At 42.7% G+C, this 20,786-nt stretch overlaps 1 protein-coding gene across 3 annotated transcripts in view; it reads right to left on the bottom strand.

Annotated features, from left to right (window-relative positions):
- Positions 1-11,429: 11,429 nt before the first annotated feature.
- Positions 11,430-20,786, bottom strand: part of CYP39A1 (cytochrome P450 family 39 subfamily A member 1) — a 90,823-nt gene continuing 81,466 nt past the window's right edge. For 2 of the 3 annotated variants that reach the window (XM_087857054.1, XM_087857053.1), the window contains 3 exons: positions 18,728-18,784; positions 15,227-15,314; positions 11,430-12,466 (listed from right to left, as the gene is read on the bottom strand). In XM_087857054.1, the coding sequence (XP_087713180.1) occupies positions 12,395-12,466; positions 15,227-15,314; positions 18,728-18,784 (217 nt within the window). In that variant the 3' untranslated portion in view covers positions 11,430-12,394. The remainder of the gene's footprint in view (positions 12,467-15,226; positions 15,315-18,727; positions 18,785-20,786) is intronic. The other variant, XM_045801728.2, reaches the window with a different exon arrangement.

Genomic DNA, 20,786 nt, shown 5'->3' with positions numbered 1-20,786 from the left:
ACTTTCCTTTCTGATATAGACTGGAACTCTTCATTAGACATTTGAGGAATATTTGTCAAACTCGGAGTATCCTTGCAGGCCCCCTTGCTCATAGAACACAATTTATCCCAAAGATTTCATTATTACATTCTGCTATTATTCCCATGAAAACCCATCAAACCAAGGATCAAAGTTCCTATTGCATATAATAAGCTAGTTAAGATTTTTCTCTTTCATGTTAATTTGGCCAAACACATAGTTCTTTCATTAACTAAATTTTATCAGATACTGCTCACTAATCCTAGTACCCTGCCAAGGGTTACTCTTTCCTCACTGAGGCCAAAATCTGCCTGGGCTTGGGGTGTGACTTCAATATTCTTTCAAGCTTCAAATCAGACTCCCTTCCCTCGGCCTCCTTGATGGCCCAATGTGGAATAAGTTGGTCCCCTCACTTGTCCACAGGACCAAGCCTGTCCACCGCCGACGTGCTAGAAGGAGCTGTGGCCAGACGATGGCCATTCCCTGGAAGAGGAGGCTCACAGCGCTGCTCGCCCCCCAGTGCTCACCACACCGATATTCAGCAAGGGCGTAGGATTTGCTTTGGCCAATGACATGGGAGCAAAATAGAACTTGAGAAAAAGAAAGTTTTCTGTTCGCCACAGTCCCCAGATTAGAAAAAGATGCTCTGGCAGAAAGAAAGAAAAGATGAAAGGGAGCTAAGGAGGAGAGGTCCCCGCGCAAAGAGAGAGGGTGGGGGCACGATCTGAAGGGACCAGGCGGAGGAGCAGGCCCCGTGTGTGAAGATGGCCCACCCTCTTCTCTACCAACGCCATGCATCAGCCACAGCCGGGGCCAAAGAGGAGCCAGCCTGGTGTCTGAAGTTCCCACATTGGGGACCCTGTACATCTCTGTAGTCAAGGGCCGCGCTAGCCTCCTTCTTGCCGGCCTAGGACGAAGGTGTCCTTAGCAGCGATCAGCACGGCGACTATTTGTCAGCGAGGAGGTGATCCCGCTCTGAGCCTGATGTCTTTGCTTCAGCCTAGTTTGTCGTGCTGTGTGTGGAGAACCCCTACCCTATTCCCCCCCAGCAGCGGGTCCACTGCTCAAAGCACTCATAAACCCCCTGGAGCCCACCAAGCTTGCAGAGCGGGGCTAAAGGGTAAAGGGGAAGCCTTTAGCCTTGGGACTTGGGTGGGCTAGCCACATGCAGCCTGAGAGTCTCCCTCAAGGGCAGTGTGATCACACACATCTTTGTTAAACTTGGACTTGCGTCTCTGATCTTCAGGCTTAGCAGCGGTGTTCAGGTTCACGTGCCTACAAGTGTCTCTCCTGCGATAACTAATCCTTGGTTTCCTTTGCAGCTTCCACTGCCTGGAATGACCACACGGAGTCATTTCTTGTCCTTTTCATACCTGCGTTTGGTCTAGTCCTGGCTCTGCCAGCCTTCTCCCCCTGCCAGGCACTTCCTGGCTGTAGATGAGGTTTTTCCATAGCTGAAGAATTAGAGAGCTCTGAGTTCATCAACCCCTAGGCACGTAACAATGTTGCACGTGTGCTCCCTTCTCAGAGCAGAAGCCTCTAGTAAAGGAGGAAAGAAAAAGAAGAAGAAAAAGAAAAAGAAAAAACTTGGTAGGATTTCACATGTGAAACCTTGTTTTTCCAAATGCGGGGGAAATCATTCTAGTGCCTCCTCTCCAACCCCATTCTGTTTTCGGCTTTTGAAGCTAGTGCTTGTGTTTTTATTAATTTGCACCAAATGGATGCTTAGCAACAATCAAACATGCTGCATTAAATATAAAACTACTTTCCGAAGGAGTTTGGAATTACAAAAACAAGCTCATTGGGACATAGCTCTTGAAGAGCCATATAAATAGAACAGAAACATTTAAAGGATATATAAAGATATTTCACCACATTCCATTTATTGATGGATGAAAGGCAGCACACCAAATCAGATAAACTTTTAATCTGGTTTAAATTAATTTTGTTTCATTTCATTTGATGGTACTTGCCCTCCAAACTAAGAAAACTCAGTTTAGTTCTCTTCATGGCATGGTAACAGAAATAATTTTCAAGTGATGTTGAAAGTTTATTTAGATCTGATTCAGAGGACAGCACAGCATTTAAATTCTATTACACAATTCTTATGTAAACGCAGGGGTTGGATATCTGCTGGAAGGGACAATCTCCAAATTTTAGTGGCTTAACACTGTAAACGTTTATCTCGTATTTTCTTTACATCTCAATGTGGGTTGGGCTGGGGGCAGTGGGGGAGGTGACCCTTCTCCACACAGTCATTCAGGACCCCGACTTCTTCTGTCCATGGCCTCATTATCCACTGGGGCCTCAGAGCCACTCACTGAAACCCAGAGAGAGGGAGAGAAGAGAGTGGTACATGGGCGGTTTTTACTAGGCTTGGCCCAGAAGTCTACCACGCACGTCCAAATGCCACCGCTCAGAACTCAGTCGTGCGGTCACACCAAAGCGCAGGGAAGGCTGGGCAATGTAATGCTGTGTTCCCCGGAGGCAAGGAGAGACAGTTTGGTGGAAAAGTGTCTGGCGATCTCAACGAAGATCAGAAAAGGCTCCTGGCTCGGCAAAGGGAAGCTGGAAATAGGAGAAAGTGGTACTGGATGAAGGGAGAAGGCACAAAGCCAGGGGGCTCCAGTTTCGACTTCCATCTTCCCACATGGAACATGGGGATCACCTCAGGACAGCGTCCTCTGGGCTCTGGAAGGGGCGGCTATGATGCCCCCCGCTGGGAGGTGACACAAGTCCTTCAGCCGCTCTGGGGTCTTGATAGCAGCAGGTCATTCTGCCTTCACCGTGTTTAATGATGCTCTGCTCCCCTTTTCTATATTGAAATGTGTTCATATAATCTCGTGATAAGAAAGCACGCCCCATACTTCAGAAAGTCCCAAGAGTATGTGGTGTATCTGTGTGCTGGTGTATGTGCGTGTGCTGGGGGGTGGGGCTTGCTAATGGACGGCTGTTGAGAAGGGAAGCAGACAGGGAGCTGAGATCCAGCAGTCGGCGCAATGTTTCACAGACACGAACCACCTGGGGGAATTGGTAGACGGTTGCATGGACTTCTTCCCCCAACTACACTATCAAGCATTCTAAATGCTAGCTATTGCCTGCTAGTGGCTGTTTTGTTGGAAATGAATCCAAGTTCTATAGCCGTCTACTGCACTTGACAGCCACCACCCATAGATTCCGGGGATGGGTACTATGGGTTAATGGAATGTTGATGGAATTCACTAGATCTTTGCACAGTGAAATCACTGAAGTGTCTTGATAACACGGCTAGCAAGCTAGGCAAAGTGAATGCTTTTTACCACTGTTCGAGGATCCTTTCTCTGATTATTTATTCGTCCCAAAGATTCAGCAAAAACAGATTTTTTTTTTAAAGGTAAGAACTAGAAATGCATGAAATCAACCTCCTGGTGGACAGAACTGCTCCCTGATGATTAAAATGTCTCAGATATGCTCGGGCTTGTACATTACTGGAAGAGCCGATTGCCTACGTGGTGTTTAAAGGTGGGACTTTGAAAGGCTTCAACACACTCTCTGAACCATTTGTGTGACTCTTTTGGGGTAAAGTATGGACAGTGACTAGAAAAGGAAGCAAAGCCGAAGCTAGCACAGATCCTGGAGCCAAAATGCCTAGACTGAAACCTGGCTTACCACCTGCTGCCTGTGTGACTTAGGAAAGCTACTCAACCCTTCTGTGCCTTAGTTTCTTCTTTTAAAAATGGAGAAAATGTTAGTACCTGTATCATAGATCGTAGGGTTGTATTGGGTATGTGATGTTAGAAGGGCTCTTGGGAGGGAGATAGTCTCTATTAATAGGGACGTCCTTGAGAACAGAATGTGCTTCTCTCTCCTTCTGTCTCTTTACTCAGTGCCTGACACTCTGTTGGCTCATTTTAGATGAATGAATGAGTGAATGAATGAATGAATATCCTCAAAGGCGCTTTATTGAATGACATTACGAGACAGAAAAACCTCAGCAAAATCTCAATGTGTAGGGTCTTACAAATTGGATTGTGGTTTGGGGGCTCATCTAGAAACATTGCTATGAAGTGCAGTCCATTTATGGTTCAGATCCTGAGGTATGGGGGATAATGCCTTGTTTTTATTTGATTCTGTACTTGTTTTTCCTTTTGGCCAGATGACAAATTAGCACAGCGTGGGAAAAGAATGCTGGAAATGCAACTGGGGGCTAGACAAGTCTTTTTGTCCTTTGTGTTTGGTGTTGGTCTTCCCCTCACCCAAAAAGAGTACGTTCACGGAAGAGGCAGTTGTGGGATTCTCTGTGGCCTCTTCCCCAAGAGACAGCAGAGGGGAGAGACTCCCCTACACATTCAGTCAGAGAAGAAGTGAAGTTGGTCACAGCAAGCTGGCTGAGGAGAATGTGAAGGACATGGGTCTCAGACGAGAGGTCTGTTTGTCTAAAACTGAAGTGAGAGGACATTTATGACAGGAAGAGCAGAGTGGCAGGGCTTATAGCTCCTGGAAAAAAACACAGTGCGGTTCCTGAAAATATGACAGCTAGAAATTTCCTAGGTCTAGCAGTGCTGAGGGCTGCGGTGACTATTGCCTTCAATTTGCAGGGGAGGGTATGGGGCCAAGAAGTTGACCGAGAAACATTTTAATCATTACAGCGTCTTATCGCCGTAGGGCACTGGACAGGTAGCAGGGTTCACACAGTGATTCAGTCTGAACCCTAGGGTGACGCGGTTATTGTCATTAGCCTGCTGGGAAACTGCTGCTGAGAGAGACCAAGTAGTAAATGCATCAGCCAGGCCTGGGATGTAGGGGTTTGAGTCTCAACTCGGTTTTTTCCACGGCTCCGAGCTGCCTCATCCTTCCTCTTTTCGTGACAGAAGACACAGAAAAGCCTGTGGCTGTGACTTATTTCCCCACACATTCTGCCCGTAGTGGGAACCTACTAATAAACTGTGATTCCACCATCTGTCCTTAAAATTTAGCTACCTTGTGGGTTTTGTGAGACTTCAAGGCCAACTTTCAAAAGAACAGGAAGAACTGAGTGTCAGGAACACCACGGTGCAGTTTAGAGAAGCAAAGAGAAGTGCTCCCTAACTAGAAAGAGCTGCCACTGGCTTGGCAAGGGGGGAGATGGCTAAGTCTGGGAGAGCCGAGTCCTGAAGAGTTCGACAGAGATGTAAGAGTTCCAGGGTTCTAGCTGTGCTGAGGGAGACACAGAGACCGCAGGAAGTCACGGGACTTTAGTGGACGGCAGTGATGCCAGAGGCAGACCAGAAACATTGATGACTAGAGCCACTTGTCCCTTTTTCTATGCACCTGGGAACAACCTTAATTTTACTGTGATGAGGGGGATAGAGGGTCCTCAGAATTAATAATTCATTAGAATTTGCACCTGGCCCCAAAGAACAGGACCTCAGAATCTGGAACTGTGATGCTTTATAGAGTACTTAATAAATTGTGGTTTTGGGGGGTGCCTGGGTGGCTCAGTCAGTTAAGCATCTGACTCTTGATTTCGGCTCAAGTCGTGATCCCATGGGTCATGAGATCAGCCCCACATCAGGCTCCTCGCTCGTGAGACTGAGCCCTGGTCTGACCCTACTCTCAGCCGGCAGTCGGCTTGAGATTCTCCCTCTCCCTTTCCCTCTGCCTCTCCCTGTGCTTGCATGCACTCTCTCTCTCTCTCTCTCTCTCTCTCTCTCTCTCAAATAAATAAATAAATCGTGAAAAGAAAGAAAGTTGTGTTTTTTGCACATCTGCCTTATGTTCTAAGAGTCATACCACATTGCTTCTTCTTCACAGCTTTATTGAGATATAACTGATATACCATATCATTCACCCATTTAAAGTGTAAGAATCAATGGCTTTTCATATATTCCCAGAGATGTACAACCTTCACCACAGTCACAACACATTTCTATGCCCTCGAAAAGAAACCCTGTGCCCCTTAGCTGTCACTCATCCAATCATCTCCCCGAGCCCTAGACAATCACCTGTCTGCTTTCTCTCTTTGCAGATTTGCCTTTCTGGATCTTCCCTACAAACGGAATCATACAATACATGGTCCTTTCTATCTGGCATCTTCACTTGGCGTGTTTTCAAGGTTCATCCATGTTGTAGCATTTACCGGTATTTCATTGCCTTTGAGATTGCAGAAAAGAAGACTACAGGCATGAAAAAGAGCAAGAGCCAGACTTCATTTCTGAGATTGCCCAGGTAGTCTAGTTCATGCTGTGGGGGCAAGCGTCAGTGTCTCCTGTTCACACATGCAAATTGGTCTTGTGCGAATTTGGGGAAAAGATTCTTTCTTCCTCATTGACACTCAGGGACCCAGGCTGATAGGGACCCAGCCTTCTTTCTGCTGCTAGCTCCCCCATCACATTATCAGGGAAAGAGGGCAACAAAGACGATTTATATCCCTATGTCCATATTTCAACTTGGCATTGACACCCATCATTTCTACTTATGGGCCATTGGCCCAAACTAGTCACATGACCCTGCGTAAGCGTCTGGGCCCTGGGAAATCTGGGGAGGCGCCTGACATTCAGCAGGCATTAAATGTCTCTGCCACACAGAGCTCATCTAGGCCAGCGTTTTTCAACATGTACTGTTTTGATCCCCCCAGGCTCTGCAGATGTGTGCGTATAATGGGTTCGAAAAACAAGGAAGTATAGTCAACTAACGCTGGGTTGGATTTAGCAGCTTTTATCTGCCTTTTTATTGGGAGATCTGCAAATCAATGTGTTGAGCAATACAAAGTTTTGCTGCCCAAAGAAGTTGGAAATTTACTTACCTGTTCCATTTCTCTGTCTTCAGAGAAGCACTCACTTAAACCGTCTCACCCAGAAGGCTGTCTTCACGGGACACCGAACATCCTACAAGGGCACATAACATTCTCCAGCTTGGACTTTAGCTTCTTAAAGCAGAAAACGAGATGTTAGGCTGATATCTCGAATTATGTATTCTACACAGGTTTATTTTCAGTAAAAACAACAGTGAAAATCAAAGGAGAGTTTATACGCATCGTGAAGCACACACCACACTCCTTCCTTTAGGTCACTTTTATAGAATTCTCCCCAAAATTCCAAGTCACCTGTAGACAAAGCTTAAATTAAGACTATTTGGTATTTAGCTGGTATCTGCCTCTGCCAGAAGAGAAAATCCATTTCTCTTCCTTACCCTATGGTCTCTTGGGTCCCTAATAACCAAAATTTTTGTCAAGGACTTTTTTTGTCAAGGAAGGAGGTAGAACGATGCTAAATAAATGAAAAAAAAAAAAAGCCAATTGCTGTCTCAATGGACAATGCATGATATACTATTGGAATTTATGATATTTTTTCAATATGTGCATTTATATTCCCCTACCAAAAGATGCATTTTTATCAGATTTTTTCCTTAAAACAGTGAATGGCTCCCTTCCCCATCTGTGGGGTCTTACTCTTGGCCAGTCGATTTGGAGGTTCTCATGAGGATTGGGGGCGGGGGAGAAGAAGGAAGCAGAAGAGGGAGGAAACTGGCTCACAATAGGAGTCCTCTTCTTCCTCTACTTGTAATCTAGGCTACACCACAAAGTAGTCACATTCTCCCTGGGAGTTAAGAGAGAACCCAGAGTGTGGATTATGATGACACCAAGGTCAAAAGTGCTGTCACTTGTGGGTAACATTTTGTCTAATGGAAGGATACAGTGCTCTTTGGTATTATGAGGCCATGTGATGTAGCCAGAAGCCCTAGGTTCAAATTGTGCCTCCAACACTTACTAGTTGTGTGATCTTGAGTTAGTCACTCCACTCAGTCCCTCCAAGCTCCATTGTTCTCATTTGTAAAATAGGAATAAAATAGAAACAAACTGAACACACCGGACTAAATGTGTTTATGAGACTAAAGTAAATGGATAGAGAGATGAGCTCAGGAAGTGAGCAGCATATAGTAACGGCTCAGGTGACAAAAGGTCTTACTGTTGGTTTCTAGAAAGTAATAGGCATGTTGTTAAGAAAATAGGTAGTTTATACAAGTTGTACCAATGTCAGTAACAGCCTTTAGCCATTTATTAAAATACCGAAAAATGCTACACCAAGAGGTGTGAGACCCAGAGCAGCATTTGTGGGGAAGGGTCTTATTTTTTTTTTTAATTTGAGTATAGTTGACACAGAACATTAGTTTGAGGCGTACAACATAGTGATTCGAGAGTCTACACGTTATGTGGTACTCACCACCAGTGTTAGCTGTCCTGTTCCATCACTCTTCCGATACCATTGACTATAGTTCTTATACTGTGCCTTTCTTCTCCATGACGTGTTCATTCCATAACTGAAAGCCTGTATCTCCTGCTCCCTTCACCCATTCTGCCCGTCTCCCCACCCCCGTCCCCACTGGCAACCACCAGTTTGTTCTCAGAGTGGCATTGTTGAGTGCTGTCCAGGGTCCTCCATCAGAGCAAAATCCCTAGCCAGAACGCCACCTAGAAAGGTAAGCAACTGTGGGGGTTACCTCCTGCCATGGTCTAAATGATTGTGTCTCCAACAAATTCATATGGTACAATGTTAATATCCAAAGTTGATGGCATTAAGAGTGAGGCCTTTGGGAGGTGATTAGGTCATGAGGCGGGAACCTTCATGAATGGGGTTACTATTCTCATAAGGGAGCCCACAGACATGCCTCACCCCTTCCACCATATCGACACAGCTAGAAGGTGGTGGCTGGGCAAAACACGACCATAGCTACATTCTGAACTCCATTCTCTTCACCTGACCACCATGCCAGCCTCCCCTCAAATGCTGTCATCCCACCCCTAACTGCTTGTCCTCCGAAATACTAAATTGAGACAGTCTGTCCCCTGGCCACAGCCTTCTGCCCTCTTGGGTCTCTCTCTATTTGTTCCCACTACACTGATTCTTCAACTTCACAGGGAACCCAGTTCCCCAGCTGACTGTTCCTTCTTTTTGGCCTTCTTCTGCGTCCGCTTCCTTCCCTCTCCTTAGGTTACTGTCAACCACACTTATCTCTCCTGCCACACATTCCTCCAGTGGTCAAAGTCCCAATTTGCATTAATTCTATTTTTCCAGCTGTCTTGCAGGCTGATGGAAGATCCTTGAGAGCTCAAACACAAAACTGCCATGGCATTTCATCACGAAAATATCTCCCCTCCCCTCATTGCTGCTCCCACGTCTCCATTCCCTCACTCTCAGGAAATAACTCACCTTCCACTTGACAGGGAAAATAAAATCCACCAAATGAGAATTTGCTCAATTTCCTGCTACTGCCCCTACCCTGAGTCCTTCCTCTTTTCTTCTTTCAGAGTGAAATATGTCACCTTCCTATCTCCTGTCTACAGCTAATTCTTGTGTGTGGATCTCTATACCTCTCATCTCAGAGGTGTTGCCAAAAAACTTATCTTCTCTATTTCCTGTTATTTCAACGTATTTCCCTCTACATGCTTCTTCCCATAGGCATTGAAACATGCTACTGTCTCCCCTGTATAAAAGAAAGGGAGGGAGGGAGAGAGAGAGAAGAGGAAAGAAGGCAGGAAGGAGGAGAGGAAGGAAGGAATAAAAGAAGGAAGGAAGGAAGGAAGGAAGGAAGGAAGGAAGGAAGGAAGGAAGGAAGGAAAGAAGGAAATCCTTTCATGTCCCCTTCCAAACACCACTCTCTCTTTTCTCCCCTTCACGGGAAAACCTCTTCTGTGTTATGTGGGTGTGTCTGTTTCTCTCCTCCTACGCCTTCTTCAGCATACTGCGTGTGCAACAGCAAGTCTATTCTTCAACTGTGTTTACACGGGCTTCAGGTAGAAAAAGTACAACAAGATCCACTGTGACTTTGAAAACCTGCCTCCTAAGATTGGGCCACAAGTTCAACATCTACCCAGATCTTGACAAGCATTTGACATCAGAGTACTCTCTGGAAGTCAATTCAAAGGATAAGGGCTTGATCATCTTGTGCCTCCATGCAAGTCCACCCTACAAGGACATGCCTTCAAGTTCATCAACTGCAAGCGAGATTTCTTCCACGTCCACTGTTGGCTCACCAGTAGCATCTTCAAGCTCTGATTACACTCCAAGCATTACCACTACCAGTGGTGATAGGCCAATAGATAGAAGGATAGATTCCCTAGGATTCCAGAGTAAGATCATGCCTCCTGCAGCTAAAACCTATTTATCATTTGAAAACCAGCTCCTAACATACTTCTAAGCCTCCAATGCCTAAATATGCCAAGTGAGTATTTGACCAGAGCTACGCATCATGAACTGGGTATTGTTACATTTACCAAGTATTTTATCAGCAGCAATCCATTATACAATGAATATGGTCCATTTGGGATCAGGTTTGAGCAAGTCCAGAAGTCAGTTACATAAACAGGTCATCACTTACCTCTGTTAGGCTGATGGATCTCTCTTAATTCACACCTTTGGCCCATTGGGTATGACTAGCTGACAGAGGAGAGAAAAAATCTTGGGCCTGGATGACATATTGGTTGGCTTGATATGATGGAGCAAACTAGTTGACTTCTACTCCACTCAGCCACATTCAAGAGTGTCCCCAAAGGACAGTGGTGAGGGGAAATTCTCCCACTGGGCAGAGTTTTGAGCAGTATATACTTGGCCATGTCCTTTGTGTGGAGGGAGAAATAGTCTGAGGTAAGAATATACGTAGACTCTTAGGCAATGGCAAAAAGTTTGGTTGGTTGATCGAGACCTGAAAGGAAATTTGGACAATGGCTGACAAGATGGAGGTTCTCACCAAAGCTGACATAGCCACTGCCCCAGCTGAATGCCTGACTACCAGAAGAGGGCAATCCTGAGTTCTTACGTCACCATCCCTCAAGGGGAGAGCCAGCCACTTCGAACTCTTTACCCTGGACAAAGCCGTGATTTAGATATATAATATAAAATCCCAGGCCAGGGAAATAAAAAGATATGGGACCTCCAAATATATTTCTTTTACCATTATTTTATTTTTATCATTTTTACCAAAGGTCAATGGATCTCCTGTGTCTGCATTCTTTTTTAAAGCGCATAAACTTGCCAGCTAACATTTTTCCTTACCAAGCAGGAATATGGAGATAAACACTAGCCCTGGGTGGCTGCAAATTCAGCTGAAGTGCATATTAGAAGCAAATAGTGTTTCATTGTGGGTCTCGGCTGTTCGGGAGGACACGTCTGCCCTAAGAACACTCCCGCCATAGTTAGCAGACCGTGCCGGGTCTTCTAAGCTGCTTCCTTCATCCCCCCCAGTTTCTAGACCCCAAACCCGCTAAGCTAACCTGCAAGCTGGTAGCTAAGCTTCAGAATCGCTGTATTAGTCTGGAAGAGTTAATGCACTCCGGAGTACTTAATTTTCTCCTAGGGAGTCATCTGCTCATTGGTTGGAAATAGATGACTAAGCAATCCTTATCAACTCTGCAGGATCATTCTAGCACAGGGGAGCAAATAATCCAGAAGACGACGTGCACACAAAGCTTATTTATTGTGAAATAAAGGAGGCAAGCAGCATTTTACTGACTATTAGACGACAAATCACGACATCACTGATCATTCTGTTACTAGTGTCGTATGTTTCCCCCGGGGCATGACGGGATTTCTTTTCAGGGTTTTACAGTAAATATTTCCGGCAGAAGTCCTAAGTAGTACATTCAAATGCTGTTATTTGCCTTGACATCCCTTTATCTGTGTTTCTACCCACAAAAATATTACCTCTTCACCTATAGCTATTATTGCCTTGAATCAAAAGAGTGCTTTCACCTTCATTAAAATACAAATCAGTGTATCAATCAGCATACCTTTACTGACTACACCTTATACAGAGGGCGCTGTCCTAGGTGTAGCTGGGCACAGAATGAGTGTAAGACATGCTCCTTGTCTTCGCAGGTCTTAGAAAGCTATCATTTTATGCAGTGTTTCAGCACTAGTCCTGTTTACCATAAAGAATTATATTAATAGAACTTAAGAATTCCAATTGCCAGGTGAGAATCATATTAGGAAAACCAAAAAATTTCCAGAAATTACTATTTAATATTTTCTTAGAGTCAAAGACGTTCAGCCTTTTTCGAAATAGAAATTTAAGTATGTTGCCTTCACAGTTTACTAAGATCTTCATCAAGTGGCATTATTTCCATTTAAAGTTTTAATACTGTTATGCATGAAACCCAATTACAACTCCTAGGGAAATGTCTCTTATTTAAATCGTTTAAACGTTTTCTGTAAACCATGTATTCAGATCTCGTATCGGTCAGATTCTTGGTCTACTCTGACGTTACCAAACACACCTACCACTTAGACATTCTCTTGAACTAAATCTTAAAACAAAGCTAAGCAGTATGTTTTAGTAGAGCTCAGGTCTAGATGCTGCCAGGTTAGTGGATGGGACAATCACTCTTCCAGAAGGCCCTGGGCCTCTTTAGGCCCAACAGATGTCATTTTCTTTGTTTAAATTCAATCCGGCATTGTCCTTCTGGCTGTTGGACACCCACCAAATGGAGAGGACTCTAAAAGCAGAAATGCAGAAGAAATGTAGAAATTAAGAGACATAAGTTTTTAGAAAAAGTTTTATTCAAGTGTTATTATCTCTAAAAGTACAAAGTCTAGGTTTAGAAGACCAGAAGTGTTTGCTTGATGTGTCTTATAATGTCAAGCATCAATTTTAGTCTTCCATTCAAGGAGCAGAACATTTGCAACCTGTTCCATCAGCCTTGAGGGTGGGGGAAGATCTTGAGTAAGGAAAAGACAATCAGTCCAATTTAAGTCATCAGTCTATTGTCAGATTTGAATACACAAGGCACAGCATGGGCTTCTTAACAAGGAGATTCTGAGGGGAGTTGATTGAACAAGGTGCAGGGTTGCCATGGACTCCTTGAAATTGCAACCACAAATTTGTGGTTATGAAAAGTTATGTACTTTTCTAGAAAGGGATCCATAGGTTTCATGAGATTATCTGAGGATTCATGACACCCCAAAAAGCAAAACAGAACAAAACCAACCAACCAAACAAGCAAAACTTCACTATATTAGCAAAAATGTGCTTGCTTGTGCAAGAGAATTGAAGTTGGTCTTATAAATGCTTCAAAATGAACAGCCCCCATTGCCAGCATCTGGACAAGGCTGCCTGATCATGGATCTTGGAAAGCTTTATAATATTTGCTTAGTGTTTGGTTCTTAATGAGAGTTAAAATTAATTTCCTAAGACCCTTTGAGATAAAATAAAACACTGGGCTTCTGCAAAATTAAAATTGGGGGTTCTAGCATTTGATTTTTGTTACTATGACAAGCATATTACTTTGGGGAAGCCGATTTCCAATCCCAAAGATGCCCCCATGCTTGACAAGAGCGTTCAGAACATGCTCTAGCAGCCCATCCCCTCCCATCTCCTACAAGAGCCTGGTAATTTGAAGGTCATTTCTTGTATTTTTTGATCACCTCATTTTACAATTTATTAAAACAAGTCCAATAATTACATAATTTCAATTCATCTCTTTCTAGAATAAGAATCATGAAATGAAATGCCCTTTGAGAGCAGGAGAATTCGCTTAGACATACTTTTTACAAAGTGAGATAATATTTTCCCCCTTTTTTAAAGATAATATTTCTTGAAAAATGTCCTTAGAAGTGCTAAAACAGAAATAGAATGTGTGTAGAATAGTATAATAAATATAACAAATGGAATTCTCGGCTAGGTAGAAAGTACTGGGCAAAATCTTGCCTGAGGAGCTGGTGAAAATTACTGATTGCTAGGCTTAGGTGTTACACGGTTTTGACAAATGTCAATTCTTCTTTTTTTTTTTTTTAAAGATTTTATTTATTTATTTGACAGAGATAGAGACAGCCAGCGAGAGAGGGAACACAAGCAGGGGGAGTGGGAGAGGAAGAAGCAGGCTCATAGCGGAGGAGCCTGATGTGGGGCTCGATCCCATAACGCCGGGATCACGCCCTGAGCCGAAGGCAGACGCTTAACCGCTGTGCCACCCAGGCGCCCCAGTGGGAACATATTTGGATGGGGAACCCGTCCTGGGCAAAATTGTGACATCCACCTCGGTGAACCAGGAGCTGCTATTTCATGGGTATATGCCTGGCTCCGATCCTCATTTTGATAATAAAACTATACTTGCTGAGAACCTTTGTGAAGGGTTTTTTGATTTCCCTTTCATCGTACGATTTCGAGGGCTCTTCATCCCTGGTAGTTAGTGTACTCAAAATAGAAGTGCAAAAGAAATCGGGGGAAAGTGCTGAAATGTGCATATTTATGAGTGATATAATATTGTCTGTGTCACTTAGCACTTACATAATTTCTATTGAAATGTCACCCAAGAGTTTTATTTATCCCTCCATACATTAGCCTTATTATATCAAGAGTGAATCAAAGCACAACATGCTATGTGAATAGCCCTGAAATTGCAATGCTTAATTTCTGAGCTTTACCCTCAGTTGAAACAGCACATTTTATCCAGAGTCTTCAAAATGACTTCCGAACATCTGGAATTAAGTTGAACTTGCCCTGTTTCCTAGGACAGTGGTCCTTAAAGAGTGTTATCCAGACTAGCAGCATCGCCAGCACTGGGAACTGGTTAAAAATGCAAATTATTGCCTTCCCCAGATGTCCTAGATCAGGAACTCTGGGGATGGGGCCCAGTACTCTGTGTTCTAAAAAGCCCCCCACCTTCCAGGTCATTCTGATATTTGTACCAGTTTGAAAGCCATTGGTCTAGGAGAACAGACCAATAGAAACACAGAGGAGTTCAATGATGACCCTATTCAATGGGCAGAGGTAGGAATAAGGTCACAGCCTTTTCATTCTTGCTTACTGTCTTTACTGTTGCTCACTGTCTGCTGTTTTCTTCCGTGCCATTGCCTCCCAAATGGACCAAGGGCTATGACTTGCCTCTAAAACTGATGGTTCAGTTTGGGACCCATAGACGTGCCTCTCTAGGGAAACAAGCCCAACATCAAGGCCATGTCTATTTAGCACAGGGAACAGGATCAAAATTGGTGAATTCACTGAGGGCCTCCTTAACACTCTAAGGGGTGGGAACACCGCTATTCGGTCCTGGTCTTATGGTACCATGGCATATACATTAGATCCAGAAGTAAGGGAATTAAGAGGGTATCTTCTCAGTCTGGTTCCATGTAAGACACCTGTTAAGATCAAGCCTAGGTAAGGAAATTAGCAGCTTACCTCTAGTAATTAAAACCAAGGGGTTAGAATTTACACCAAATTCAAAAACCATGATAGTCAAAATTCTGAAAACATTTACCTGTTTTGGTAATGGATCCAGAAGACTACAGTCATATTTATAAAGTATTAAAATAATACATATTTGAATCTGTAACAGAGCAAACCACCTGAAAGAAAAATATAATATTGTCACTTGGTTGTGAAAGATGCATAAATATCTACCAAGAGAGAATATCTAGAAAGTACACATATTTCAGAGCAAGTATGCTCTTCTTCACAATATGAACTTCTGCCATTAAAAGGTTAGAGTAAGGAAGAACTTACTCTTTTCTTTTATAATACTGTCTACTCCAGAGGATAGCTGGGATGATTAAGTTGCTTTAAAATATATGTAAAGTGCTTAGCCAGTGGAAGCACTCAATAAATGAGAGCCCAGGTCTCTCTTCGAAGTTTTAGATCAATGCTTCCCATCATGGTAGCCATTAGCTACATGTGGCTATTTAAACTTAAATAAATTAAAATTAAACAAAATGATAAATTTCAGTTCCTCAGTTGCACTAGCCATATTTCAAGTACTCAATAGTGATATGTGGCTACTGGTCTCCATACTGGACAGTACATCTTTAGAACATTTTGCATGATCACAGAAAGGTCTATTGGACACTCTCGTCTGACCTAGACTCTTATTGCCCACTAGAAATTACTGCCTAAATGTTCATAGGCAAATACCTACCCATAACTACCCCATTACTACCAAATTCCCCATTAACTACCACATTTATTATTCCTTTTGTAATCCTTCACTCAGATGTCTCCATACTTTTCAATCATACACCCTGATAATGAAATTTTTGAGCACACCCGACAATATACTGATACTCGTTAACTTATAAAGTATATACACATACTACTGTATTAGTTTACTATATACTTTGTAAGACACACAAATAGAAACTAAAAATATAGAGAACAGTATAAATGGAATTCTGCTATTTTCTTTTTGCATCTCAGTGCATTATTTTGAGCTCTCCTAGGGGTAAGCAATGCCTGTTAGCGGTCCCAATTCTTAATGAATACAACCATTCCAACAGGTCATAAAATTGGAAGTCATCATAGACTCAGTTCTCTTTTTCACTCTCTATATTCAATTAGGCACTGAGTCCTTTTGTTCTAGCTTTTAAATACTACCCAATCCCTCTCCTTCTTGTCTTATCTCCGGTCCCTCCACTACTGCCTCACTGCGGTTCTTCATGACTGGTCTCCTGGATTACTAAAATAGCTTAGCTTCCAGATTAATCTTCCTGCTTCCAGTTTCACTTTGCTCCACTTTATCCTTCACTCTACCATTGGAGTGAACTTTCTAAAACATAAATCTATCATTATTCCTCATTTTACACACACACACATTATCGGTCAATGCTCCCTATTTTCTTCCAAATGCCGTAAGAGAACACACACAGCCTTTGAAAATATGCCCCCATCTATCTCCCCAGCTTCCTCCCCACTGACTCCTCTTTGAAACCCATGCTCTAACTACCCTGTATACCTAACATTTCCTGAATGGTGATGCTGTCTGTTGCAAGCCCTTTCCCTGTCTCCTCCTCTGAAGGCATTCTCTGACCACTTGCTTCTGCGATGAGGTGCCCCTCCTCTCCACTTCTGTGGTCCCCTGTGCACATCTCAGCCATAGCATCTATTGCACTGAATTGCAATTGCTTATTAGCCATTTCTCTCCTAGAGGAGGAATGGTACTGTTGGGACTTATCAGTGAGAGCACACTACTGATCCCTAATCATGTTATGAATGTAATGGAATGAATGAATGAATTAGTAGATGATGGGAAGAGATGCCTTCCATAAAACAAATTCAATTTCCTGCCCTTTCCAGCTTTCTTTCTTCTCCGTGTTTCTGTGGCACTTTACATATTCCTCCACCAATGTCCTACCTACAATGTGACTCTACCTTACCATATTACAGTTGATTGTTTGCATGCCTGTACCCCTTATGAATGACAGTATTCACAAACAGTGGGAACCATTGTTTCACTGAATCCTCAAGATTTATTGAGTGACTGAATATGAATTATCTCATATTCATCTCAGGTAATTGTATTTGTTTCCTACTAGTATTCTTGAAACATCTTGTCTATATTTTACTTCAAATGAAATCTGGAGTACTCCAGGTGTGGTTAAAACCCATCTGGATAACACATCACTTCTTCACAAATATTTATGATGGGAATTTAACCCTACTTACTTATATATGCTAAAAACAATTTATTCTAAGAGACTATCAATGTCTATGAGATAAACTGAGGGCCTCAGAGGGGAGGGGGGTGGGGGAATGGGATAGGCTGGTGATGGGTAGTAAGGAGGGCACGTATTGCATGGTGCACTGGGTGTTATAAGCAACTAATGAATCATTGAACTTTATATCGGAAGCTGGGGATGTACTGTATGGTGACTAACATAATATAATAAAAATCATTTAAAAAGAAAAAAAATTTAAATAAATAAATAATCCCCCCAAAAAACCCCAAAACTTATACAATATTGACTGATTTGATTCCAAGAGCAATTCTAAGAAAAAGCAATTCTGCTAATTTGTGTGCAGGTTCAGAATTTCTCACAACTAAATTTTTGTCAAACTTCTAACAAAATGGAACTTCTACTTCTGGTCATATCCTTCCCTAAATAACTCAAAAACAGAGTAAGATTTACAGTGTAGGATGGAAATTCCCAAGAGAAAAGAACTAAGTGAGGTGAGCCCTGCAATCTCCAACTCACTGTCCATGGCAGTTTCCAGGTCACAGTGCAAGGAGGGGAAAGCCCACACAGACCTGACAGTCTCCCTAAATTAAAAAGGACAGATTTCAAAATTCAGAGACTAGAATTTGGAGGAAAGACTAAAAGAGAGGAGGGAGTTTCACAGAGAGAGCAAGAGTGCTTCAGAGAAATACGTGGGGGTCTCCTTGGGTATTTGGCCGAGTACTGATCTCAGCATGTGGGAGGAAACTACTGAGGTGGAGATAAAGATGAGAAAGAAAGCTAAGGAGAGCAATAAGGTGAATAGAGCCCAGGGCTCCCACAGGATACTAAGCCTGCGTTTCCACATGCAAGAGTGGGAAGATCTTATAACACCTGGACAACTGAATAGTCTTTACAAGGTCATCGCCTTGGAAGTGATAACATCTTATCTTAAAATTAAATGCCACTCCTGCTTTACCTTAACAAAGCTTACGAACAAGTCTTGAAAAGCTGTTTTTCTGAGCAACTAACTATATGCCACGGTAAAGCCTAAAACTAAAAGAATACAATAAAATCTAGTATCTGTGACTCTTAAAATTAATGTCCTGAATTTGTTCAAAAAATGACCGTGCCAAGAAGAAACAGGGAAACATGGCACATGAGTAAGAGAAAAATCATTCAAAAGAAATAGACTCTGAAATGACAGATATTGGAGACAGCCAGTTAGATATAATCCGGATGTTCAAAAAGGTAGAAGCTCAATGAAGAAAGAAATGGAAAATTTAAAATTTAAAATTTAAAAAAATAAAAAAAAATCAAACCAAACTTCTAACAATGAAAAAGGCTCTTCAATGAAAATACACTGGATGCGATGAACAGACGATAAGACCCTGCAAAAGAAAAGATCATGGAACTCAATAAAACAATGGAAAATATCAAAAATGAAGTACATAGATTAAAAAGACCAAAAAAAGAAATAAATAGCGTATAAGTAACCTACAAAATAATATCAAGGAGTATAACATACACGTAATTTGGAGATGCAAATAGGTGTGCAGGAAAAATATTTGAAGAAAAAATGGCTGAAACATTTTCAAATTTGTTAAAACTATTAATTTACAGAGCTAAGAAACACAATGAACCCAAAGCAAAAGAAACATAAAGAAAACGATTCCAAGGCAAATAATAATCAAATTGTTGGAAAACAGGGACGCCTGAGTGGCTCAGTCAGTTAAGCATCTGCCTTTGGCTCAGGTCACAATCCCATGGTCCTGGGATAGAGTCCACATGGGGCTCCTTGCTCAGCAGGGAGCCCACTTCTCCCTCTGCCTGCCGCTCCCCCTGCTTGTGCTCTCTCTCTCTCTTGCTCACTCTCTCTCTCTGATAAATAAATAAAATATTTTAAAAAAATTGTTGGAAAACAGTGACAAAGAAAAAAAAAATCTTAAAAGCAGCCGGGGGGGTGGAGGTGGGGGAAGACACAATAAATAAATAACTTTAAATGATAACAGACTTCTCATCAGAAATCATGAAAGCCAGAAGACAACAAAACATCTTTGAAAATTTGAAAGAAAAAAGTAAACATTGTTCTTTATAATAATACACTACTCTATTGTGAGAGAGACCATCCTTGATAATTTGAGAATAATATTTAATTTCCTCTTTATAGATTTAGAGCATACTATCTTTTTTTAAAAAAAAAAAAAGATTTTATTTATTTATTTGACAGAGATAGAGACAGCCAGCGAGAGAGGGAACACAAGCAAGGGGAGTGGGAGACGAAGAAGCAGGCTCCCAGCGGAGGCCTGATGCGGGGCTCGATCCCAGAACTCTGGGATCACGCCCTGAGCCAACGGCAGATGCTTAACGACTGAGCCACCCAGGCGCCCCTAGAGCATACTATCTTGTAGGAAAAAAAGATGATTGTCTTTGGGAGCTATGAGAAAGAGAGATGTTGAAATGGCAGTCAATTATTCAGTAGAGAATTTGAAGAATACACATTTGAACATATCTTAAGAGAGGGGGAAATGTTGTGCCATGCCCGCAAAAGACTGTTTTGAGGAACTCAAGTCCCAAGGACAATGGTGGATAGTCGTGTTATCTCAAAGTTTTACACTCAGACTTTGAGAAATGCACAAGTGGAGGAAGGTGATGGATCTTGGAATGAAAGCTAGTCCTTGGGGAAGGGATGAAGTGAAAGGGAGGGTGAAGGGTGACTGCTCTGTGGCTATTTTGCAACAGACAAGCACAGCCCTGTGTACAGGAGACAATGGTAGGGACAGGGGACTTCCTGTGAAGTGATTTTCTCCTGGACTATGGTAAAAGAAATACATATTTTTAAAGATTTTATTTATTTGAGAGAGAGCTGAGTGGGAGGGCAGAAGGAGAGGGAGAGAAAGAATCTTTAGCAGACTCTGTGTGGAGCATGGAGCCCTTGGGGGGTACGAGTCCTTGGGGAACTTGGGGATCAATCCCACAACCCTGAGATCACGACGCGAGCCGAAATCAAGAGTCAGACACTCACTTGACTGAGCCACCCAGGCGCCCGGGTAAAAGAAATATTTTATGTACAATTAAAAAAAAGATTTATTTATTTACTCGAGAGAGAGAGAGCGAGAGCGTGAGTGGAGGGAGAGGAGCAGAGAGAGAGAATCTCAAGCGGACTCCGGCTGAGTGCAGAGCCCCATGTGGGCTCAATCTCATGATGCAGGAGATCATGACCCGAGTGGAAATCACAGGTTGGATGCTTAACCGACTAAGCCACCCAGGCGCCCTGTGTACAATGTTTCTATTTCCCTGACTATACCACAGGCATACCTCATTTTATTGCATTTCACAGATACTGCCTCTATTACAAACGGAAGGTTTGTGGCAACCCTGCATTGAGCAAGT

Source organism: Ursus americanus, chromosome 29 (genome assembly GCF_024610735.1).
Source record: "Ursus americanus isolate L20-20 chromosome 29, mUrsAme1.1.p, whole genome shotgun sequence".
Classification (NCBI taxonomy): domain Eukaryota; kingdom Metazoa; phylum Chordata; class Mammalia; order Carnivora; family Ursidae; genus Ursus; species Ursus americanus.
Note: the sequence above shows the minus strand (reverse complement) of the source record. Positions and strands in the feature narration are given on the sequence as shown.